Source organism: Crocodylus porosus, unplaced genomic scaffold (assembly GCF_001723895.1).
Source record: "Crocodylus porosus isolate Cpor-Errol unplaced genomic scaffold, CroPor_comp1, whole genome shotgun sequence".
In the NCBI taxonomy this organism is placed as follows: Eukaryota; Metazoa; Chordata; order Crocodylia; family Crocodylidae; genus Crocodylus; species Crocodylus porosus.
Genome location: NW_017728931.1, coordinates 121,692,037 through 121,717,952, shown reverse-complemented (window position 1 = coordinate 121,717,952; position 25,916 = coordinate 121,692,037). Strand labels below are relative to the sequence as shown.

The window sequence follows — 25,916 nt, the reverse complement described above, 5'->3', positions numbered from 1 at the left end:
GGATCTGGAACCAACTTCCAAGGGAAGTGGTGCTGGCTCCTACCTTGGGGGTCTTTAAGAGGAGACTTGATGTTTACTTAGCTGGGGTCATTTGAGCCCAGTTTTCTCTCCTGCCCAGGGCAGGGGGCTGGACTAGAAGATCTACAAGGTCCCTTCTGACCCTACATCTATGAATCTGTGAGTAAAGGGGGGAAGGAGCCACAGGGTGCAGGCATGGGGCACTGACAGGAAGTGAGGCAAGTCATGGGGGAGCAGGCAGTGTGTGGGGCGGGTGCTACACAGGCATCGGGAGGGCAGGCAGCATGTGGGAGTAAGTGGAAAGGGGGACAGAAGCAGGGTGCAAGAGGTAGGGGTCAAGCACTTGACTCCTCTGCTCCCTGCTTGCCCTCCCCTATCCCCAGTCTATCCACCTGCAGTGGTGGCAGTGGTGTGAGGGGCATGAATTTAAGAAGACCCTCTAATAGATTCTATACATGGAAAACAAATTGATACATTTTCCATGCATAGAATCTAATTACTGGGGTGGCTGTCTTAAATTCAAAGTTGTCTTGGAGTCAGTAAATTTCCCTTGCTGAAGCTTAAGACCACTGCTCCTAGTTCTGTCCCCTACAGTCATGGAGAGAAGCCCATCTTCATCCTCTCTGTAATCGCCCTTCAGGTATTTGAAGACTGTGATCAAATGGCCCCTCAGTCTCCTCATTTCCTAAAAAACTGTAGTTTATTCAGTCATTCCTTATAAGTCTTGCCTCCCAGGCCCCTAATCATTTTTGTTGATCTTTGCTGGACTCTTTTTCCAATCCTTTTTGAAGTGTTGGGCCCAAAACTGGACACAGTACTCCAAGTGAGGCCTTACCAATGCTGAATCAAGTGGAAGAATCACTTCCCTTGATCTGCAAGTGACATTTGTGTTAATACAACCCAGTACGCTGTTGGCTTTTTTGCAACAAAAGCATGCTGTTGGCTCACATTCAGCTTTGGTCACTCTAACCCTCAGGTCCTTCTCTGCAGTCCTGCAGCCTAGCCAATCATTCCCCAGTCCTTCTTTGTGCATGTGATTATTCTGTCCCAAGTGCAGGACTTTGTACTTGGCCTTGTTGATTCTCATCTGACTGCAGACCATTTCTCCAGTCTATCCAGGTCATACTGAATCTTAGCCCTGCCCTCCAGAACGTTTGTAACTGCACCCAACTTGGTGTCATCTGCAAAGCCGCTAAGTGTGCACTCAATCCCATCATCCCAAACATTAATGATACACGTTGAACTGTACCAGACTCATGATGGACCCCTGGAGAACCCCACTTGATCTCCTCCCAACTAGACACTGGTTATTTCTAGGTACCAAGAGAAAAAACCTTTATATTAATATTTACTTAGGGAATAATTCAGAGAAGGATAAAGAAAATCCTACTTCAGCTGTGTATAAGGCACAGGAACATTTGCTACAGCAGCTTCAGGATTTAGTTTACACATATTTGAGCACTGCTCACCTAGGAAGTAAAGAATTGGGTGGTTTAGATTTTGCAGGAGACGTTACTTTTGTTTCTTGTCCAGAGGTCACTGAAGATCCTGACAGAGAATCTTGTGCTGGTGTGGGTTGGCTCTGATGGCTTTCCCTTATAGACTGTGGATGCTCCTTGTCTTTTGCACCTTCTTTTTCCCTGGATCGAGCTTTATGTTCAGCTAGAAGGATGTCAAACTGTTTTTTACGGCCTGGAACTGCTCGCCGATGGTTAAGTGAATGAGTCTAAAAACAGGGTGGATAAAAAGGGTGGTTTGTGTGCGGATAAAATTATTTGTGAATTCTGTAAATTTCTGACATACAACCCTAAGAGGTAAAAATCTACATTAAAAAAACTTTAGATACAGCCAAGGCAAATTAAAAGCTATTATTCCACCTTTGGTAAGTTAAATAGTTATTTTCAGAAATGTTCACTTTTAGCTTAGAAATACTTTTAGAAACAAATTTCACAATGGAAACTATTTATTTACCTTTTCCAAAACAGAAAATAATACCTGAGTAGTACTAGTGTTATTAAAATTTAGAATTTAGTCATTACAGCTCTTAAGCTACAAATAATAATTTGATTTGGTTTGATTTATATCCAAAAATGTATATAAGAGGATATTTTTTAAACATACAGATGAAATGCTTTTAAAGGCGAGTGATTTTGCACACGGTTTCTTCCTTTCTGTTCACCTCTACAGACAAGCAGTAGTATGTCTGTCTTTATTAAATGTCTCATCTTGTTTCTGTTTGTATGAGACTTACTTTATCAAGTGGGAACCTTTAAAGCTATTTAATAAGAAAATTACTTTCATCTTAAATCAAAGTGAAGTAGGCATCAGTGCTATTATACACATGAACAAAAAAGTATCATTTACAAACAGTATTCTTTAGTGTTTGTATACAACATTAATACCTTTTACATAAGTGGCATGAAAAACCTCTGTCAAAAATATTACTGTAATAATGCAGATGCCCTGATTCACCAAAGAAACAGAATATGATTACTGTATAAAGAATTACCTGTGGTGAGTGTCTGAATACCATACCCACTGTCTGTAAGACAGGAGTGTCCTGAGTGCACTCATATTACTGTAGTGCCATTTAAACTACAACATAGCATCTGCTATTTTATCTTCTAAGAAAAATACCTTGCAGGTGAGTGATCTTGTGCAAGGTTTCTTTGATTCAGGATCCAGTACTCCACAGTGTTTATTTGGGTCAAATTCTCTTTCTGTTTGAGGGAATGAAAAGAAAAGAAAGTCTCAAAATACATGTTAATACATGTGAATTAAGATTGCTTCCTCACTATATTCAGCTTTACAGAAACTTCAATAAGCTCTGCCTGACAGTATTATTTACATGGCTCAGTGCCAGCACATTTTAACATGTATCACATGCACAGCTATGCAATCCGGCTTCTTTCCTGTCCTTGGGCATGGCTCCCACCATTAAGAGCAGAATTTCACAGAATTCACAAAACCTGCTCTTATGCTGGGAAAAAATACACTTGGAAAACAGTCTTTTGGGGGTGGCAGTTTCAGGTTGTTTTATTTAGGGGCTTGGACCAGAGAGGTGAGTTTTGTATAATGAGCCGAGTCAGATTTGGGGTGCTGGTCTTAACAGATCTGTGCACTGAATTTTAGAAGTATTATCCAATTTTCCACTGGAAACTGAAAGCTACAGCAGCTCAGATCTTCTGAAAAAATCATGCACTGGTGTCTCAAGTCACACACAAAAGTACAAAATATGCTTGAAATTTCTGATCTAAATGAATCATCAGGTATAAAACAAGGATCTAATCATTATCACCCTATTTCAACGACACATTAAACTTAATTGTGTGTAGTGCATTTCAAATAAGATTTACATGAGTTCTAATTATCAGAAGCAGTAGTAACCACCTATAGAGAAAGGTGAGTGTATTTCATGCTGAATGCACTGAATTTACATATTTTATCATCAATATAAATTTTATTTGTGCACTTTGTTTAGATCACCCATAACTTGCATGTAAAATGGCTTTTCAGTTTTATGTTGCAGAATGGATGCTTTAGTTTACATCTATGTAATTTTTTCATAGTCTTTTGTGCCTCCTTAAGATAATAATGAATAAGCAACACAGCTATTTAATAATTTATTTGGGCTTATATTTGTGAAAGAATGGCGTAGTCTTCAAATACAATTAGTTAATACTTCACACCTATGCAGAACCTTTCATTTGAGGATCTGAAAATTTTTACAAGCTATTAAAAATTCCCTGTTGAGAGGTCTGCATTTTTATCCCCATTTTACAGACAGGGAAACTGAAGCACACAAAGACCTTAAGAGACCTGCTCAAGCCAAAGAGTGAGTAAGTGGCAGAGCTAGGAGAAGCAGCACGACTTCTGATGCCCAGTGCTCTGTACTAAACAACATCTGCTTCCTGCATGTCCTAGGTGATTGGTGGTTCTGAGTACTGTTACAAGGAATTGTTAAAAGATTTTTTTTTAAAAACACTAGATAGGATAAAACACTACTGAACCCATGGAAAAGGGGAAACTCTCTTGATCATATCTAAGTTGCAAGGCATTCCTGAACTCAAGAACTGTATATCTGAACTAATGATCTGCAGTGTCACTGTTGGGAAAACCTTCCATGACAGTGAAGTCTGTCACAAGAAGTGGAAGCTACTGTGGATTTTGAAGCACAGCAGAATGTAAAAGATACGTACAACCAGTAAGTAGATCCAAAAAGGCAGGAGTATTTAATACACTGTGTCCTACGGGCCAGATGAAGGAGGTGGTTCTTCAACTTCTTTTTCCAAGTATGTGCCTATCTAGAGGCAGACCCAGAGGGGGTGCAGTGGTATGGCCACACTCCCCCTTTCTGACTATGATGCCAAAGGATCAGCCAGGGACTTAAGTCTTGAAGAAAATAAGCACTCCCCCCACCCCTTCCCCTCTGTGCTCAAAGGCAGGCCACTCCTTCCCCTCTCATCTTCCTCCCCTCCCATTCCCCCTCCAGTCTGCCACTGCTGTATCCATGTTGTCCTGGGGGCGAGGGGAGCTCCTGCCCACTCCAGCTGGGTTGCACCAAGTCTGGGTCCACAGGAGTGTGGCAGGAGCATTCCCACTCCCTACCTGCTCCCCCAAGGTGTTCCCTAGAGGCCTGGGAGCAGGTGTGGGGAAGGGGAACTTGCCTTCTCCTGCCATAGTCCTGGGCTCAGTACAGTCCCCACACAGCCCAGCTGGAGTGGGACAGAAGCTTTGGGCCTGGGACAGCACCAGCAGCAACAGGCAGGGACCAGGGAATAAGAAGGGAAGGAAGGGGGCAGAGACATGCCTCTGAGCAAAGGGGAAGGGAAGGGGGCAGTACTTACCTTCCTTGGGACTTCAGTCCTTGCAGTGCTGCCTGCTGGGGGTGGGGGGGAGGTATAGGGGAGAGGAGGTTGAGGGTGGGGGTACAGCCAGCCACCTCTGCAGTACTGGGTGCTGTGACCACACCCTGCTTTATAAAATCCTGGATTTGTTTCTGTGCCTATCATGGTTTCTGGGGTCACATATATAACACCCATCTGAGCAAACCAAACCAAACCGAACCGGCACACCTGAAACTAAAGATATCAAACAAAGTCTACAAATCAAGAGTGCACCCCTGAAAACATTCCGTCTCCAGCTTCAGGAAACACAAAAGGAGGAACTACTGGTCAATGCAGCTGGAAAAGAAGCAAGTTTTAGGATGCAAACGGAGTATAAGCAGAGATAAAAGCTAATTTCATGATTTGCAGTTAGAAAAACTGGAAGCCTGCACAGTCTAGGGAGCAATGACAAGATTATACTCAATGTGAACACCAGTGCTAAGCAAGCAGGAAACTTGCCTGTTTTTCCATCTGAAGTCTGAATGCTCCTTTAAGAGTAGCCCTGTAGTCCTAACTGCGAGGCAGAGTATCTATGATGAGACTCACATATAAGATGAAAGATTTTTCCCTTCTTGGTGATCTGTGATAGAACAGAGCTTTTGGATTCCCTGGGAGTACCAGTATCCATGATAGGAAAGGGTCCTAGGTAGTAAAGGTGGATTCTTACAGATTTTCACTCAGTTGGCTCATGTTGTAAGCACGACGCTCCAATTCTCTAGAATGGGGGAGTGTAGGCATTTCTTCTATGCAGCTCCACTGGGTAGCTGTAAGCAACATGACAGTCTGGACTGACTGAAAACATGTAATATAAGCTCCAGTGGTTGCAAACTAGCAGAAACAATTTATTTAAATGGGGTATTCTAGTTGTTCAGCTTTTCCATAAGAAAGCTGGGACTGAAGATGTTATATTTTTCTGTGCTAAGTTTTTTCTATTTGCCACTAGGGACAATGACCTACTGGTGGTGGGCATTGCAAGTCTGATTGCCTTTTGATATTTCCCAGCTGGCTCAGATCTTTACTGCAGGAAAGCAGGCAGCCTCCTTCATTATGCATCAGAATCACCAACTCTTAGCAAAGGAAACAGCTTTAGCCCCATTCAGGGGCATGGGAGGAGAGAATTGAGGATTAAGAAGGATGGAAAGTTGATGTAGACCAGTTTAAGCTCATTGCTAAGGTTTTAAAAACAAATGGCTGGGCACCTGCAACAGGAGATGAGGAATCTAACAATTCCCTTGCTTATTCCATTTCCCCCCATCCTTTTACTTTTTAATACAAACAGATTGCATTTGAGATCTATCCCAAAGAATCATACAAGCATCTTAGCTTAGCCTGTGCACAGATGTGCGTAATGCTGGCCAGGAATCCACCATTTAAAAGTTCTTTATGTTTTCACAGCTTAGTATTTTAAATCTTTGGAATAAACAATATCCACAAACTGTACCGTGATGCCACATCAGCAAGAGAGGCTGAGACAGCAAGATAGTCAAGGTATTCATGTGGAAAAACGACTACAGCCGAGGCAGTTGTAGAGCAGAGTTCCATCGTCTCTGGATTTTTTTACCCAGTGAATTTTTTTTGTCTCATTGGCAGATATGTTTTACTGGCAAAATGTGCTGAAATGGTGCCAATGCGGGGTTGCTCACTAGAGCCTTGGCTGAGTAATATGAAGGAAGGCCCCATAACAATCTCTGCAAAAAAAACCCCCATCTACCTTAATGCTTTTCTCTATGGTCCTTGGCAGATGTTACAAATAAAGTGCTATTAATGTGTTAATGGACTAATACATTTGTAACATGCCATGTGCTCAAACAATTTATCACCTGATAAAGAGCCACAAAAAATAAATAGTGATCCCTCCTCAGAAATGTTACCTATTAAATGTACATTATTTTAGCAGCTTGTTTGCATCTCATTCTAAGTTGAATACATGGTATGGTACAGAGTGTGATAGTGTTTGGTCAGATCCTCCTGAATCCTAGGGTGATCTCCCTTCCCACCTCCTTCCTGCAAGGGAGCTTCCTGTGATTGACACTGAGCTCTGCTGCGCCAGGGTGCCTCAGAAGGAGATATCATGACTCTCTGCCCCACCTCCCTTTCCCCAACCAGGCTCCAGAGCAGCTTCTTTAAGGAGCCATTTAGCTCCTCTTCCCTGTGACAGGCAGAGGGTAGACAAACACTCAACACAACATGCTTTCCTTGCACACAACAGGAATCTCAGAAAGGGGGGAGAGAATTTACAGGGCTCTGGGTGCAAGGGTGAAGGGGTCTGGGGCTCAGGTCATGTTCTCCTCAGTTCTTCTAGTCATGGGAAAGGGCCTGGGCAGGAGCAGGTGCATCCTGCAGATCAATACCTGGCTGAGCAGGTGGTGTCACCAGCAGGGATTCAGCTTCTTCAACCATGGGATGTTCTTCCAAGAAGGATTGCTGGGATGAGATGGGATCCACCTGACGAAGACGGAAGAGCATCTTCACAGACAGGCTTGCTAGCCTGCGAGGAGGGCTTTAAAGTAGGTTTGCTGGGGGATGGAGACCAAAGCTGTGAGGTAAGTGGGGAAGTGGGAGATCTAGAGGAAGGGCAAGCAGGAGGGAGAAACAGGGGAGGTGCTCTCATATTTCCTGAGAAAAATCAGGGCAATCAACTAGTTACCTTAGGCACCTGTACACAAACGCACGGAGCCTGCAAAACAAGCAGGAACAATTGGAAGTCCTTGCATAGCTGTGACGTGATTGGAATAACAGAGACATGGTGGGAGCTTGCACGACTGGAGCACTGCCATGGATAGGTACAAGCTGTTCAGGAAGGACAGGCCGGGGAGAAGAGGGGGAGGAGTTGCACTTTATGTCAAACAGCATATGACTGCTCAGAGCTCGAGTATGAAACTGGTGATAGGGCAGTTGAAAGTCTCTTGGTTAGGGCCAGAGGGGAGAACAAGTGTATTGTTGTGGTGGGGGTCTGCTATAGACCACCAAACCAGGAGGATGTGGTAGATGAGGCTTTCTTTAAACAGCTAGTAGAAGTTTCCCCATTACAGGCCCTGGTTCTCATGGGGGACTTTGATCATCCTGACATGTGCTGGGAGGGCAATACAACAATTCACAGGCAATCCAGGAAGTTTCTGGAGAGTGCTGGAGTGGCAAACTAGGGGCCATGCTCTTTGTGACCTGCTGCTCACAAAGAGGGAAGAATTGGTGGGGAAAGTGGTAGTGTAGCCATTCCCAAACTCTGGTACAGGTACCACCAGTGGTGTGCAGACAACCTGTTCGTGATATGCATTAAGAGTTTTATTAAAATTACTTTATATGACAAAAGTTTGCTGGTGGTACTTAAGGTGGTATTGTTTTAAGCTGGTGGTGCGCAATCTGTCACAGAGTTTGGGAATTGCTGTAGTAGTGGATTGCAGCTTGGGCAGCAGTGACCATGAGGTGATTGAGTTCAGGATCCTGAGGAAAGGAAGGGTGGAGAGCAGCAGAGTAAAGACCCTAGACTTCAGAAAAGCAGAATACGACTCGATCAGGGAACTCATGGGCAGGATCCCCTGGGAAGCCAGACCAAGGGAGAGTGGAGTCTAGGAGAGCTGGCTGTACATGAAAGAAGCCTTACTGAGAGTGCAGGAACAAACCATCCTGATGCGCAGGAAGACTACCTAGTATGGCAGAAGACCAGCTTGGCTTAGCAAGGATCTCTTCAGTAAACTAAATCATAAAAAGTATATAAGAAATGGAAACTTGGACAAATAATTAGTGTAGAATATAAGAGCACTGCTTGGGCATGCAGGGGTGAGGTCAGGAAGGCCAAAGATCAATTGGAATTGCAGCTAGCAAGGGATGTGAAGAGTAACAAGAAGGGTTTCTACAAGTATGTCGGTAGCAAGAGGAGGATCAGGGTAAGTGTGGGTTCCTGACTGAATGGGGGAGGCAACCTTGTGACAGAGGATGCAGAAATGGCTGAAGTGCTCAATGCCTTCTTCGCCTCAGTCTTCACAGGTAAGGTCAGCTTTTAGACTACTGCACCAGCAGCATACTTTGGGAAGGAGGTGGGCAGCCAACAGTGGCAAAAGAACAGGTTAGGGACTATTTAGAAAAGTTGAACATATACAAGTCCATGGGGCTGGGTGGGATGCACCTGCTGAGGGAGTTGGCTGATGTGATTGTAGAGCCATTGGCCATCATCTTTGAAAACTCATGGCGATCAGGAGAGGTCCCGGATGACTGGAAAAGGGCAAAAGTGGTGCCCATATTTAAGAAAGGGAAAAAGGAGGATCCAGGGAACTACAGACCAATCAGCCTCACCTCAGGCCTTGGAAATTCCCTTTCCACGGGAAAGTCATGCCTGACCAACTTGACTGCCTTCTATGACAAGGTGACTGGCTCTGGGGATGCGAGGAGACTGGTGGATGTGGTGTACCTTGATTTTAACAAGGCTTTTGATACGATTTCCCATAACATTCTTGCAGGCAAGTTAAGGAAGTATGAGCTGGATGAATGGACTGTAAGGTGGATAGAAAACTTGCTGGAGACTTGGGCTTAGAGAATAGTAACCAATGGCTCAATGTCTAGATGGGAACCAGTATCAAGTGGAGTGCCCCAGGGGTCAGTTCTGGGGCCAGTTTTGTTCAATGTTTTCATCAGCTACCTGGAAGATGGTATACAGTGCACACTCAGCAACTCTGCAGATGTCACTAAGTTGGGGGAGTAGTAGATATGCTGAAGGCCAGGGCTAGGATTCAGAGTGACCTAAACAAATCAGAGGATTGGGCCAATAGAAATCTCATGAGGCTCAATGAGGACAAGTGCAAAGTCCTGCACTTAGGATGGAGCAATCCCATGCACCAGTACAGGCTGGGGGCTGACTGGCTGGGCAGCAGCTCTGCAGAAAAGGACCTGGGGGTTACAGTGGACAATTAGCTGAATATGAACTAGCAGTGTGCCCTTGTTGTCAAGAAGGCTGACGGCATACTGGGCTGCATAGGTAGGAGTGTTGCCAGCAGGTCAAGGGAAGTGATTATTCCCCTTTTTTCAGCACTGGTGAGGCCACATCTGGAGCACTGTGTTCAGTTTTGTACCCTGCACTCCAGAAAGGGACAAATTGGAGAGGGTCCAGAGGAGGGTAACAAAAACGGAAAGGGGGCTGGGCAACATGACTTCTGAGGAAAGACTGAGGGAACTCGGCTTATTTAGTCTAGAGAAGAAGAGATGGAGAGGGGGCTTAATAGCAGCCTTCAATTACCTGAAGGGGGGCGGTTCGAAAGAGGATGGAGCTGGACTGTTCTCAGTGGTGGCAGATGACAGAACAAGGAGCAACCATCTCAAGTTGCAGCAAGGGAAGTTTAGGTTATATATTAAGAAGAATTTTCTCACTAGGAGGACAGTAAAACACTGGAACAGGTTACCCAGACAGGTGGTGGAATCTCCACCCTTGGAGGTTTTTAAGACTTGGCTAGAAAAAACCTTGCCTGGGATGATCTAGTTGGGGATGGTCCTGACTCGAGTACGGGGTTGAACTAGGTGACCTCCTGAGATCCCTTCCAACACTAATTTTCTATGATTCAATGATTTCTTCAGAAAACTACAGGCAAAAGTTGTGGAGAGAGGAAAAACACACATATAAAAGCATCTTATAAGGTGTCCCGGGGGAGTTCCAGTCCTGCTGTTCCTATCCCCACCACCTCTACCCGTTGTAGGAGCCTGCTCCATACAAGACTGGGGGGAGAGACAGCTTCTCCTTGCTGGCAAGTGTTGTTAGAGCTAGTTCCAAGGGTACTTCCTCCTTGTGGATAGCTTCCCCTGTGAACATGAAGCAAGTCACACTGCAAGTTTCCATCAAGCAACATTACCTGTTGACAGAAATTATGTCTGCCAAGGGCCTAATGCAGTAAATATCAAGTATTGAATCAGTGTCTACACAACCTCCAGTCCTTTGGTACAGGGTGATGTGGGGGAAAGCCTGGCAGCTCAAAGACGTAGTTTACCAACTCTACGTGCCCCAGGAAGAGCGGTAAATTGGTTCTCTAAATTAAGCCATTCAAAATGTGAATGTTTTTTGTAAATCTTCCCCCGCCCCATTATTTTAAGCTTATTTCAAATGTTATGAATTGTAATGCATTGCATTTATTCATTGGGATAGTAAATCAAACCCCTGGAAACAAAATGTTAGGCTGAAACAAGCCAAATTCTTGATTTTTTTCTTAAAAATTTTCAGTTTTGTAGAACTCAAGCACAGACAACTGCTTAATTTTCCTATGAGCCATGTTTAACTAGTTAAGAAAGAAGTCGCTGTATTGGATGCTTCAGAGGAATGGCATTGTGCCATGCCACACACAGTTTTTGCAAACGCATCTCACTGTTTTGGAATCAAGCCATGTTAGCTGTGCCACAGAGCTGGCTGCCAAATGTAAGAAAATGAAAAACAAAACAAACTTGTATTCAGTCTCAAACAAACAAGTCACACTTAAGAACTAAAAATAATGGCAGTCATCTTGTGCAACTCATACACTCCCATAAAATTGAATCAATCAATTTTCTATCAAATGGATGGTACAGCTTGGATAGCATTACCATTACAAAAATGAGTCTTTCAAAACACGCGAGAAAGTTCTTGCCCAAGTCTTAAAATCCTGCCAACAGACGAACAGACTCTGTACAGAGCTTCCAATGCAGTAAACTTGATTCAGTTACCTTTGCTAGAAAACGTGAGCTCAGACATTTTGTTTTCCTTCCTTAAGAACATAAATGCATGTTTTACTTTTGGAGCAAATTCCCTGCCCACAGTCCAGCAACTGGCCTGATTCAGCTCTGAGGGGACAAAGAGGAAGACTGGGAAGAAATGTTCCTGACAGGCTGTGGAGGAATAGGCACCATCTAACTGACACTATGTCCTTAGGCTACAAATGCTTCCACAATACTTGGTTGACCTGTACAGGGACAGATTAAGTGACCGTAACCTTAGCTCACCTTAACTGCTATTGATGTGCAGGCCCACAGCTACTGCAGACTCCCCAAGCCCTGCCTCCTTTTCTCCACACAGAGAAACCAGCCTCCAGGTTGAGGGTGTGTGTATTAATGTTATGATGTGACAGGGACAAATCCCTTCAGATTAGAGTGACATTTATTTATGCAACTAACTCACTGGACCCATAATAACAGTTTTCTTAAAAAGACCAAAACAACCCCGCTCCCCTTTAACAACATGAACTTTGCTGGGTGGCAGAAGTTACATTTCTCAGTTGAACTAACTAAATCTATTATAAATTAAAATTTCAAATTTCAAGAATAGTTTTGGAGACTGGAGAACATGGGCATTGGTAATCTGATTATTCGTATACTAGTTGGCAGGAAGCTGATTTATACAACTAACAATAGTTTAAGAGAATCACCGTCTTTTTACTTTAATGGTTTTTCCCCTAAATATTTCACATTTTAACTCACATTAATACTAACACAAAACAAACTTGTATTTGTAAAGGACAGATATTACAAATACAGTAAGAGCTTTTAGGGTAATGATTTGCAATTTCAAAACAGCATCTTATAGCAAAACAGCCTACAGCATGTTCCAAGATATCACTCCCCAGCTACAAAAATTATTAATAAAGAATGATGGGCTGTCTGAAAAGTTGCACTACAACATTACTCACCTGAGATTCTTTTGTAAGGCTTGTTACTGCTTTTAGTGCCATTTTGATGTTTCTTGTCTATTGATGGAGCTATAATTCCTTTGCCGTTCAGAATCTTTTCTGGTGATGGTGGCACTGACTTAGATGTCAAACCACATTTAACCAAAGTTGGAGCAGGTATGGTGGATGAAGAGGCTGAGGAGGAGGTGATGGTGGTAGTGGTTGTAGAATTCATTTTAACATTGGCACCATCTGCCTTCACTAGGTTAGGAATTTTCTCTAGACTGACTACAGGAACAGGAACACTGCAAAACCAAAGAAAAAGTCTTCAAGTTGTATTTTTTGTATCACTGAATTTACAGTTTCTCAACTTCCTTCCATGTTTTATTAGGCACTATGGTCAGTGATCAAAACTTTATTAAGTCACTAGACTAACATTAGAAACTTTGTAACAATCTTTAATACTTGGTTAGATCACCTGCTTATATAAATGGCTATTTTCCAAAGCATGAACATTTTGAGAACAAACTATAGGGATGAAATATATATATTTTTCCTTTTTTAAGATGCTTTTTCACCACTGTTTATAATTCCTCTTTAGACCAAAACTTAAGTCTCTCTATATAAACCTTGGTCTCATCAATATAGGTAGTGCTGATCATTACTGCATGCTAGCTTACTAACAATTTTAATATTAATTAATAAATTAATATCCATAAAATAGTCACTTGCACAGCAGTATCCCAAAAGGTTTTATGAATTTTGGGAACAAAAGAAAAATAAATTTTCTATCTTGCAAACTTAAGATAGCCCCTTTAAATAGAGAGTAATTCCTGTAGAATTTAGCCAAACTATAATGTGTTTTAATTAAAGCTTATATGAAGCATTACATACACAGTGCAGTTACTAGCTTAATTTGCTCTTTTTAAATAGGCTCACCAATAACAAGCTGTGTGCTAGTTCAACTTTATAGCAAAGTTTATGCAACTAACAAATGCGACATTCTCAACTAGGAGCAAGATTAGAACTAATGTTTTAGTTTAATATAGAAGCTTATTTTAATCCTAACATGTTTTGATTTTACTGACTGACATTCAAATGAACAAATACATAGCAAATCGAGCCTTTTTTCCCCCAGTTTAACATAGCTTTCATTAAGTTCCTGTCATTCTCCCACTTCATAGTACATTTACTCCTCCAGGCTGCCCCAGACCCTCAGGGAAGTCAGTCCAGAAATATCAACTTTTGTTTTAGGGATATAGCAGGACAGAGCTTTAAGCTCAGATCTGCCAGAAAGCCACAACTGAAAACATCTTTCACATTCCACATTTCCCTATCCTCTCTGAGGAGTTTCTGAGCTGTCCCTCTAGCAAGAAATACCTAGACCACATCCAAACCGATTCCCTGGGTATTACACTGAGGAAAAAGACAGATTCCCTCCAAAACTCAAGAACTGTTCTTAAATATGAATGCAGGGTGCTGTTTGTATAGCAGAATAAATCACGAACTTCAACAGGAAGTACAAGGATCACCTCTTCAGCCTTTTAAGCTTATGCTTAACACCTATGTATTGTGTCTCTGCTACAATCACTTGAGACAAAAACACTTCTGATGGGTTGAAAAAATACGAAAATGTTTAGTTATTGTTTAACAGACTTAAGCTGTTATACACATCATGGTTGAAACAGAAGAAAATTTATTAATTGGCTTTGTGCAACACAAATTGCTCCATACCAAAACTTAATAAACTTTACTTAATAAACTACTCTTTCATGGAAACATCAAAAAGCTAAGGAAATCATCACTACAAACACTTTAAGAGTACAGAGGATATTTACAGTTGTGCTACTTCTCCAAAGTTTAGCATGGTTCATTAGACACTCTCATGGACCCAGCAGGACAGACTTTCATCTTCAGCTCCCTCTGTGCAAAAATCAAGTTTATTTCCTACCTATGGGGACTGTTTACCATCCTCTACTATCTACACTTTTCCCAGAGCCTGATGAAGGCACTTTGATCCCGAAAGCTTGCAGAAAAGGATAATTTTCTTGCCATTTTCCAGTTGGTCTAATAAAAGGCATCATTTTGGAACCAAGAGTTCTAGTTTTTTGTATGTCGCATTGTTCATTATGCACCTACTATGGAATCCACATGGGATGTGAAATATGCCAAATATGTCTGGTAAAGGGAATTTCTGTCGGGAGTCAATGTTAGCCGTTCTCCTAGATCTGCAGTGGCTGTTTGGTGGTTTTAATGGTGTTCAAGGCACCTGTTTTCACTCTCAAAGCTCTGGTTAACTTGAGACTTATCTATTTGAAAAAAAATACCTATGTCCAAGTACCACTGCCAGAGTGGGTGGAAGTGCTAGGGCTGGGATTCCCTGAGTTAGAAAGCAAATGAAATCCTGACAGGATATTCCCTCTGAGAGGCTCTGCAATTTGGAGTCAAGATCCAAAATAGTTGAAGTCTGCTGACCTTGAAGGCATGCTCAAAGGCATTCTTTCCTGGGGCTTCTGAGGACAGAGCTCAGAAAATTGGGATGTTTAAAGTTCTTAGATCTGTGGCTGTACCAGACTCAACTCACTCTTCCACTTCCCAATGTTGGAAAGTTATTTTTAAGCTTGATCAATGTAATTGACTTTTTATCTAGAACACTGATCAATTACATAAACCAATATAGAAAAATGCTACACATATCAACTGAAAAAGAAAAATTGTGCGCCAGGGCAAAATCTAGATTTGGTGTGTGCTAGCTATAACCAAGACGGACAAATTCTCTGGTGATAAACATTAAAATAAGTTGTTCAGAAACAGAGGTCAGTGTAGAACTTATACCCTTTTGGCATTCAATAATTTTACAAAATAACTTTGCAGTATAACTTACATCCCAACTTTACCCTTAGCAACAGAGTTGTGCAAGATAAAGCAGAGTACTTATACCTGCTTCTCCTGCTACAGTCTCACTTCAACTATCTCACATAATTTGATAGTCTGCATGAATTTTTTCCCTCCCTTGAATTTTTTCAGTGAAAAGACAGGACACAAATTATAACATCACCAAACTTGCGGAGAAAATGTTTTTTTTTCAAATGACTGAAATGCAATAATTTTGAACAGCAGGAAACATAGCCAATATGAAGCCAAATCAGGGAGGTTTTGCTTATTATGTAAATAAAGCTGAGCTCTTCCATCCAAATTTAATATATATTTAAATTAAAAATAATGATGTGCAATAATAAGATTTTATTTGGTAACAGACAATATTTCAGTATTGAAAAAATGTAAATGCAAGAGTAATGGAAGACAACATATTTAGAGTTATGGATAACACAGGTTCTGGAATAAACAATGTGCTAACAAAGACCAAAGGTGGCAATGCAGCAGATGAGGGCTTTACAGACAACAAGATTGAACCAGAGAAGAAGAATTACTCCCCGAGTACTTTTCTGCAACGTGAGGAAAGAAAAATCGGTGTGTTACGGGAGACTTCAATTTAGAAGACATGCTAGAAATCTCAAGCGGCAGCTAGTAAATCATTAATGTCTCTATAAATTATAGACAATAACTTCCTAAAATAAAAGTACTGTGCTTAACAGGATGAAACTAAATTTTGGACCTCATTTTGACAGATCAGGATGAATTTAATCCTGGGCTGCAAGCACGAGTGATCCTGACCTATTTATAGTCAATACAGGAAGTAAGAGAACAGTTACAACTGGCAGCATATCTACTTGGTGCCTCAAGAGAGCTAATTTTCTGAAGTTGAGAAAATTCTGAGTGAAATTAACTGGGAGGAAAAACTTAGACAAAAACATCAATGAAAGCTGCATGTTAGGATGAGCTTATTTGATGATGAAAAAGACACAATCAAAGGGAAAATTTTGGTTAAAAAGCCCACTCTGTTCAGTGGGGAAAACTTCCTAAGCAACAATCAGAAATAAACTACAACATATAACAAATAAAAAGAAGGTGGAAAGACAGGAACTGATTTAAATGAGATATCATGCTGTGTAGAAACTTGCCAAAGACAATTAGGGAAAAACCTGTGGCTGGCAGAGATTTGAACAGTAAGAAGTTAAAGTGTATTCACAAACAAAATAAATCCTAAAATCTTAAGAAACTTGTAATTCCCTGTCTAGATGGAGAGGGTAAAATTATTAATAATGATGATGTACAAAAAAGAAAGCTTTTAGTAGATAGTTCTCTTCTGTATTTTCAAAGAAGCAGGAAGACAATATAATATCACATGAGTATGATATACTTTCCAGACCCTTAATAACTAAGGCAGACATTAAACAATTTCTGCTAGGGATAAACATTTTAAAATAAACAGGCCCAGATAATCTGCAGCCAGGAGTTGAAAGACAGTTAGCTACAGAGCTGTCAGTACTCCTGAAGATGTTTTTAAAATAAATTTGGGAATACTGAGAAAATTCTGCAAAACTGGAAGAGTGCCAATACTGTGTTCCTAGTCAGAAAAGGTAAGCAGGATGCCTCCAACAGCTCTCCTGGACAGAAAAGCAAAAGAGTCAGTGGATAAGGACTAAAGGGTATGAGTATCATTGCTGACAGCCAGCACAGTTCTAAGGAAAATGGGTTTTGTCAAACAAATCTGATTTCATTCTTTGATGACATTACAAGTTTGGCTGATAAAAATAACTGTATTCATGTGACAGGTTCCTGAAAAGCATGTCGCTTACCCCTGCACGACACTGATTAAACAATTAGCACTATATGTAGAATATCAAAAAGTAAATATTAAATGGTTTAAGAACTGGCAGACAGATCACAAAAAGTAGCTGTCAGCTGGGAATCATCATTCACTGAGTGCATGGAGATGCTGAAGGATTGATATGACTACGTTCAGCATTGCCATCAACGATCGGGAAATAAACAGGAAACTACTGTTGATTAAATCTGTGGATGCCACTGAGATTGGTGGTCTGAGAACAGGGCTACTGTACAAGTCCTTCTGGATCACCTTGCATAATGTACCCATTCAAACTGAATGGAAAGTTACACCGTAATAGACAATGTTTCTCAGACCATGCCTACCTACTGGGCCTGGGGACTGTATCATGGAAAACAGTGATTCTGAGAAGAACACAGGGGTTATAGTGACCAAATATAATGGGTTCACAGTGTTATATTACAACCAAAATCCTGTCTTTGCACGCAAAGTCAGCAGAAGTAGGGAATTTATTTTTCTTCTGCATGGTAGTAGGCCTAATAATGGGCTACAGGTTCAATCATAGCATCCAGCTTTCAAGAAAGATACTGGTAACCAGGGATCCAGGCTTTCTGCTTGCCATGAGAAAAAAAATGATAAAACCTGCATTTTCTAATTTTAAGGAGAAAAGCCTGGATTTTCTCTTTTAAAAACCAAAAATGCAGGAAACTCTGGGTTTCCCCTTGCAGGCTGGCAGAGTACCAGCCTGCAAGGGGCTGGGGGGGAAGCAGGAGGAGGTCAGTCAGGCAGAGGGTGCCACGTCCATGTATATGCACATAGCCGCCAGGCAGCCAGGAGAGCAGCTCCTTCAGGTAAGTCTGGCAGCTGCAGGGTGGGGGAAGGTGGTGGGACTGAGGCCCCCATAGTGAGGGAGGGAGTTAGTTGGCTAGGACTAGGGGTGCTGCCCAGCTGGCTTAGGGCCTGGGGCCATGAGCAGCCGTACGACCCAGGTGGGAAGCGTGGTGGAGCCAAGGGTGACTCAACTGTAGGTTGGCAGAGGGGGGCTGGCTCCCTGCTGCTGTGTACAGTCCTGGGCGGGAGGGGGTATGGAGGGCACATACCCCCAGTTTTTTTTTGGGGCACACTTAGGCTCCCTGCCCTGCTGCCCTCCTCCCAGGCCCTCTGCAGCCTAGAGGGCAGGACGCAGCACGGCAGGCCAGACAGGGGCAGGGAAGCTTGCTGTTGCCGCTGCAAGTCCCACACAGCCATGGCGAAGCACCCCCCGGCTGCCTGGCTCTGAGCCCTGCTCTGCCACAGCAACCACAGCCTTCCACAGGTGGCAACCGGGGCTCAGGCACTGCAAACCCAGGTCTGCTCGGGCAGCGGGCTGCAGACACAGGTCTGTGGCCCTGTAGCCCTGGCAGCTAGAGGCACCTTCTGGCAGGGCTCAGACGGGCTGTGGGTAGGGTGTGAGGGGTACCAGCAGGGGTGGGGGGGATGTGGCTTGGAGTGAGGGGCCGGGACCTGCATTCTGGTGAGTGAAGGGGGCAGAGAGAGCTCTGATCTTCCATGATAAAAAATCCAAAATCAAATGCCAAAGTGTATAGATATTTAGAATGTATTTTATTATAGTGATTGAGGCGCTGGTAGGCTTCCAATTGCTTTAAAATTGTAAGTACACCAATAAAACACTGCATTCAACTGATACATATATATACTTATAGTAATGTTTCATTTTAATCACAATTTTAGGTTATTTACTTAGATAATTTGCATTTTTATTGGCGAATTTGCAATTTTTAACCAGAGAAAGCCAGGATCCCTGCTGAGAACTTAGAGTGAGTTCAAAGAAGAGTTTACAAAATGATTCGAAAGCTTAAAAAAAGAAAAGGAAAAAAAGCCTTACAGTGGGAGGCTTCAATATCTCATCTTGCTTAGCTGTTCCAAAAAAAATAACAAGAAAGCTGACTTGATTTCAATATGCAGGCATCTTTACAGGAAGAAAATACCAATTGCTAAAAGGCCTCTTTAGCTTAGGGTGTGGACAGACATAACTACTGAAATGTTTTCAAGTGAAACATTTGGAATATTTCAAAAAAGGAATTGTTTCAGATGGGTAACACATGTGCAGCTCTTGTCCTGACCCCAGCTGAAACAATTCATAATTGCTGCATGCAGCTGCTTGCTCTCCTGCTGGGGGATGCTACAGAAGGCTGAAGGGACAGAGAGGTAGGAGGACCAGGGGATGGAGAGCTGAAATCCCAAGTCTCGTGGCAGTGGTGGGGGCACAAGAGTCTGCCAAGGGTCTAAGGTGGGGATGCAGAGGTCTAGCAGGGGATAGGGAGGGCTGCATCTAGCAGGAGTCTAGGGGAGGGGGCAGCTGGGGGTGCCCTACTGCTGGTTCCAGCTGTCAACCCACTAGCCACTTTTCTGTCCCCTCCTGGAAGTAGAGAGGTGCAGGGGAGTAAGGAGCTAGGGCCTGGATAGCTAGGCTGTTAGGGACAGTTTGAGCATAGGGTCTGGAAGGGGGGTGGGGAATGCTACCCTCATGGGGAGACCCAGTGCAGGTCAGCAGGGGTCTGTGGCAGTGGCGAGAAGCTCCCACATGAATCCCAGGCCCAAATCTCCTGACCCTCTCCTGCTCCCTTCCCCTTCCAGCACAGAGGTAGAGGTGCCGGGGGCCAAAGCACATGGCACTGGTAGAGGTCTGAGAAGCAGGACTCAGTGGCTGGCTGGACAGCTGGCAAACTTTCATTCAGACTGCCAGATGGTCCACCCAGCTCTCGTTCCTTTGTCAGGGAGAGAGGGAGGAGATAAGAGCACTGTGGGATTCTGGAGGACCCATGGGTCCTAAGTACCCATTCAGCCATAATTAAAAAAAGTGAAATGCTTCAAAATAGCACTTCATGTAAACAGGTACCATTTTGGAGTGTTTCAGATACTTCTAGGTCATTTCAAAGGGCATGTATCTGTGGACAGCCACCCCTCTGAAACATTAAAAGGTATCTGAAACATTTTAATTGTTGTATCTGTTCATACCCTTAGGAAGAAAGGCATAAAAGGAAACCATCTCTGGGAGCTGAAGCAAAGCATACATTTTTTACAACGAGGAAGGTTATGCAGTGCAACAATCTACCAAGGGAAGGAGGCTGGATTCATTCAATTCACCCCAAGACAAGAAACAGGGGAAAAAAAACTCTCTACGTTATTTCATCACATTTCCAACCTACTTCTAGACACTAGCTGATGGTACCTCTTTAAAAGAACTTGGACAAACTGTCTTAACAGTTAAGAATTTCTCCCTCCAACACGTAATCGGACTTTTACTTCTATGCCACTGCATCGTTTCCTGTCATTCTCAAGTAACAGAACTGACCAGTACACCTTAATACTTCTCAGATATTTGTAGACTAATATCCATATCACACCTTTGTCCACTTTTCTTTAGGCTTTGCCTATTAAATTATTTTTACTTTATATATGCACAATATTATTTCTGTTGTGTCACCAATTTCTGGATTAATTCTCCAATTTCAATCACATCTCAAATGTTTAACCGCATCTCTTTAAAATGAAACAGGAGTCCCCAAACACCTAACATGCATCTTAAAATGTTTGAATGTTATCCTGCTGTTATTTGGTTCTGCAATTCTTGATTTGTCTGTAGCATCCATGTAATACAATTGCCAGAACAGCTGACAATTGGTGGTCTAGTGGCTAGCAGAGGGATCTATGCATTTTATTCCCAACTCTGTTTCTGATCTGCTGTGTTACATTATTACTGAATTTTGCTTAGTTTCAGTTTCCAATCTCTAAAGTGGGGATCAAGCTATTTATAGATGACAAAGTAGCAAGTCTTCCATTTCCTGTTCCGTGATTTGGGAATCTTTTGAAAGTAACATTATAAATTCTAATTATTCAGCATTATGTTTATACCACAGATGCGGTTTTTTCAACTCTGGGCATCTTTCTGATCTCTTCTCATTTCTCCTATTTAAAGCAAGGTTGCCAGCTCCCTACATTTTGACAGACTCCAATTTCCAACACATTTTCTTCATATTCAGCTCCCTTTACTGGGTACTGGAATGTCTCCTGAATTGGAGGAGTGGGAAAGCTACTTTTCCTGTTCTTTCATTGCATCAGCATTACCTTTCTTTGCTCCACATTACCACATGCTTGCACTGCAAGAAGAGAAGTATCCTTTAGAGGTGCTACAAGAGCGTACTGGTGCAAGTCAACCATGAGCAAAGCAGGATAGAAAGTAGGTACCAGCACACCATTCAATTAAGTCAGAGCTGGATTATAAAACAGGAGTCAGGAGAATTTACAGTTGATATGGTTCCAGCAGCAAGCAGGAAAGGTGAGCACCCAACAGGAGCCAAGGAAAGACAGGAAGACAACAGCTCAGTCTCGTAGCTGCAGTTAGTGTCAAGGGGAGAGGAATGAGCCTGCATATACGTATGTTTTGAGGTGGAATGTGGCAATAACAGGGTTTATTTGATTCTTTGTCCAACTGCAAGATCACAGACCTTAAAAAGTCTATTTAGCATTTGATTATCGTCTTTGACAACTCTCCCACTATGCCCTCCTGACCAGCCACAAACTGAAGTTTGTAAAAGGGTCTTATGGTGCATACAGCTTTGAAAAATAACCATAGAAAATAGTATTTTCACATATCTTGGTATATTTATTTGATTTTTTAAAAAATTGAGTCTCATTATTTACTACTAAATATTCCTAAGAAAATAATTAAAAATTAAGTGATCAGCATTACTTAACTTCTTGGTTTAGCAGATTACTGTTTTACTCTCTGTTTTAGTAATTCCCCAGAAAGTAGTTCTTATGTGCATTAAACTACACTCCAACCATTCCCTTCTCCAAATTAAACAGGGCTCTCCATACCTCCCTGGGCATGTCAATCTGGTTTCCTTTGTTCAAACTGAAAACACTGAGAAAGTTGGTGGATGCTATTCTATTTCTTGCTGTTTTTACAACGCTGTTTTTAGTCACTTGGAACAAATTCTTTTGAGACCTGCGGGTGCACAGCGTTTTCTTGCTGTGTATACTTTAATGGGTTTAGTTATCGCCTTGCTTCTTTCCATCATGGAGAGAGGCTCTGGTGGAAGGGATAATCCTTCTTCAGCTCTGATACAGAAAACATGGGTTCTTCATAATAGAAGCTGCTTTGTCAACAAGAGACAATATCTTCTGTAAATTCCTTTTGTGTTTTTCTGTTAGACATACATTTTTCTTGAAATATGTCTGATATATTTATCCTCCCTTTCTAGTGTAAGCAGCTACCTTACTTTAAAGAACAGAAGTATTCTGACATTCACAAACCACATGCTGCTTTCTTCATATAGCCCAAAGTGAGTTAGTTCTGGGCTGTAATTCAGAAAGGTTCTCTTGCTGGTTCATAGCCTAGATTTAGGCTACATGAGACTGGCTATAAATGATAAAAAGTAGTTATCATCTTTGCCAGTCCTATCCAGTCTTTGCTCTTTCCTTCTGGATAAGATTTCTCTTCCTTTACAGAGAGTCTTAGTACCTGGTTTAGGGTTGAGAAGACAGGACAATCCACTGTTTTTGTGCTATACTGAGTGCTGAAAAACTAGGCCTAATTGGGTGTTCCTGTTACTTTTACCAAAAAAAAAAATGCTGCTTTGTCTCGGTTTTTGTAACCCTGTCAGACACCACTTGTGAAAGAGCTACTGGACAGCTGCCTGGGAAACGAGCTGGCTGAACATGTGCACATCAGACACCACCCTGTGCAAGGCCTGCTTTCTGCTCTAGCCTCTCCCTAGCAAGCAATGTGACTAATTGTCCCAGAACACCCCGAACTCCAGCCTTTGAGGCACAGTCTCGTTCTCCCAGCAGGGTTTCCAAAAACCTGTTTTGTAATCCTGGTTTTATTTACCCCCAGCCTTACTGTGCTGCTGCCTAGTGAGGGCAGGGGAGCAGAAATCCTTTTGCCCTCTACCAAACTCCCCCTCCTTCCTGACTGTCTACAAAAAGTCCCTTACCTGCCCTCTTATGTTCTACCTTACTCCCTGGCATATATTTCCTGATTTTTCACTCTGATCTTCTTAACATGAAGCTCCATTTATTTTCACACAAAACATTCAAACACACTTGGACATTAATCTCTTTAGAGGTAACAGGGAATAACTAGGGCACATGTGCCCTGTAGCTACTGGTAGTCAAAGTCTTTAAGCCCATGTGCATGATGAAGCACATAGCATTCATAGTGAAATGAGTATATGAGCAATCACTTGAAGGAAAACAGAGGCTATAGTTTTTCTCTCATCCTTTTGTAAACAGTTCTGATGAGCCACATCACTGTGCTTTAAGTTAGATAAGGTGACCACCACCTAACTTATGCCCCATGTCAACCCTGGGAACATATGATAAAGATTCCAGATAAAGTTTCTATATGTCAGAGTAGAACCCTGGGCACTAAGCTTTAATCCCTATCATTAATGTTTCAGCCATTTTGCAGAAGAAAGCACCTAGGACACACTTGATGAAAACATTTTTGAGCAGCAGGCAGGTAATTTTTCCTCTTAGAATATGTATTTTTCGAAGATGCCTTTTGAAAATGTAGTTGAAGCAGATGGAGAAAAGAGCCACTTATCTGTTCTCTCTCAAATTCCTTCTTAAGACACAGCTCTATCATGTTCCCAACAGTAAAATGCTTATTAATAAGAGTGGCTAGAAGGTGCCTGGTTAGTGATTCATTAATACAGTATCTCTTGTTTATTTGATTAAACAAAACTAAGAAGCCAACATATAAAAACTACAAAAACTACAAACAAGTCTTCCTATTACTGCCTCCATCTAGATGGTAGGCTTTGGAGAGATTTTCTGATAAGTATTTTATGTTTGTACAACAAAATTGAGCTCCAGTGTTGATGGGGTTTCTTGATCTCACATAACAAAACAATAGTAACAAAATACTTTTTATTCCAACAGTAACAAAGGAAAATATTAAACAGTAACTACTTATGGTAAGCATTTTAAAATCTGTTGGGCCTGATAATTTCCACTTAAGAGTTTTAAAAGAATTGACCAACGAGTTGTATGAATCACTGAAACTGATTTTAACAGATATTGGAATAAAGGAAAAGCTGCAAGGTTGTGAGAGAAATCAAATGTGCCAACATTTAGGAGGGTAAATGGGATGACCCATGTAACACTAAACTGTTAGCATGACACAGATTCAGTCCCAATGAATAAGGCTAACATCTAGTGGCTGGAGGGCTGCACCAATGGGGGTTACAGGCTGGCTCCTTGCACACCCTGCTGCACCATGCATAAATGCACTGCCTTACTGTCACCTCCCTAAACGCAGGCTCCTCTGCAGCACCATGGGCTGGGCTACAACACTCCATCCTATTCCCTGGGGCTGGAACAGAAAGTAAAAGCTGGAGACCCCAGCAGCTGATGCAGCTGGAGCAATGGGGAGGTGGTAGCTGGGTGGGTCACCAGAGGCCGCACTGTAAACCGTCACAGGCTGAATGCAGCCCACAGAATATCTGCTGGCCAGTCCTGGAATAAGGACTTAAAAGATAACAGTGTAATTAACCCAATCAAGTTTATGGAAAAGAGAGACCCTGTCACACGAAAATCAATATTGGTTTTAGTCAGATTTATAATTTCAAAGGTAACTGTCTGACACAGAATTTTAGATGGTCTGCAGAGTATCTATTCCCTAAGAAATTCTGATTAAACAATCATCACTTTACAAAAATCTACGCAGCTCATTACATGGAATAAAAATGTCTAACTGATGGAACTGAAAAAATAACTGTAACTGGAAAACTATCCTATCATAGGGTTTTCTATCCATTTATAAGCAAATACTGTTCAATATCTTTTCAATAATACGAAGAAACATATAAAAATCAGGGATCCTGGGTTTCTCCAATTATAAAAATAGCAGATTCTCTGATTAAAACCCAAAAACCCATGTTCTTCTGAGATTAAAATGAAATGCCACTATATCTATCTATCTATCTATACACACATGCATGAGAGAGATATCAGTTAAACACGTTTTATCGATATATTTACAATTATAAAGCAACTTGGAAGCCTACCAGTGCTCAATCACTATAATAAAATACATTCTAAATACCTATAAATCTTGCTGTTTGATTTTGGGTTTTTGATCATGGAAAATCAGAGCTCCCCCTGCCCCCTTCAGTCACCAGGTCATGGGTCTAGCTGTGGCTGCCCCTGCACTGCTTTGTAGCACTGAGAAACCTGGATATGCCAGTACCCTGCCCATGCCATTGCCCCTCACTCTCTACCCACAGCCCCCCGGGTCCTGCCAGTGCTCCTCACTCCCTACCCACTTCCCTCTGGGTCCTGCCGGTGCCCCTTACCCCCCAACTTTTCCAGCCTGCAAGGGGAAACCCACTTCCCACATCTTTCTTGTTCAAAGGAGAAAATCCGGGTTTTACCACGTTTTTCCTTGGTGAATGGATAACCCGGATCCCTGAAAATCACTGCTGGTAAAGACTGTGATGATGAAAAAAACTGATGAATGACAAATGCTGGAAAAACTGCATTTTGCAGAATGACGAGCAATCCTGGGTAAGCTTTTTGAGAGAATTATCCTGGCACTTGTCCATGAGAGGCCAGCAGGGGAGATTATGCTTAGGGGCAACCAACATGGGTTCATTAGAGGCAGGTCCTGTCAGACCAACCTGGTGGCCTTCTGTGACA

General features: G+C 42.1%; 1 protein-coding gene across 3 annotated transcripts in view; it reads right to left on the bottom strand.

Annotated features, from left to right (window-relative positions):
• ATXN7L1 (ataxin 7 like 1) overlaps positions 1-25,916 on the bottom strand; it is a 190,142-nt gene that overhangs the window by 25,455 nt on the left and 138,771 nt on the right. For all 3 annotated transcript variants that reach the window (XM_019543564.1, XM_019543561.1, XM_019543562.1), the window contains 3 exons: positions 12,539-12,822; positions 2,656-2,738; positions 1,488-1,744 (listed from right to left, as the gene is read on the bottom strand). In XM_019543564.1, the coding sequence (XP_019399109.1) occupies positions 1,488-1,744; positions 2,656-2,738; positions 12,539-12,822 (624 nt within the window). The remainder of the gene's footprint in view (positions 1-1,487; positions 1,745-2,655; positions 2,739-12,538; positions 12,823-25,916) is intronic.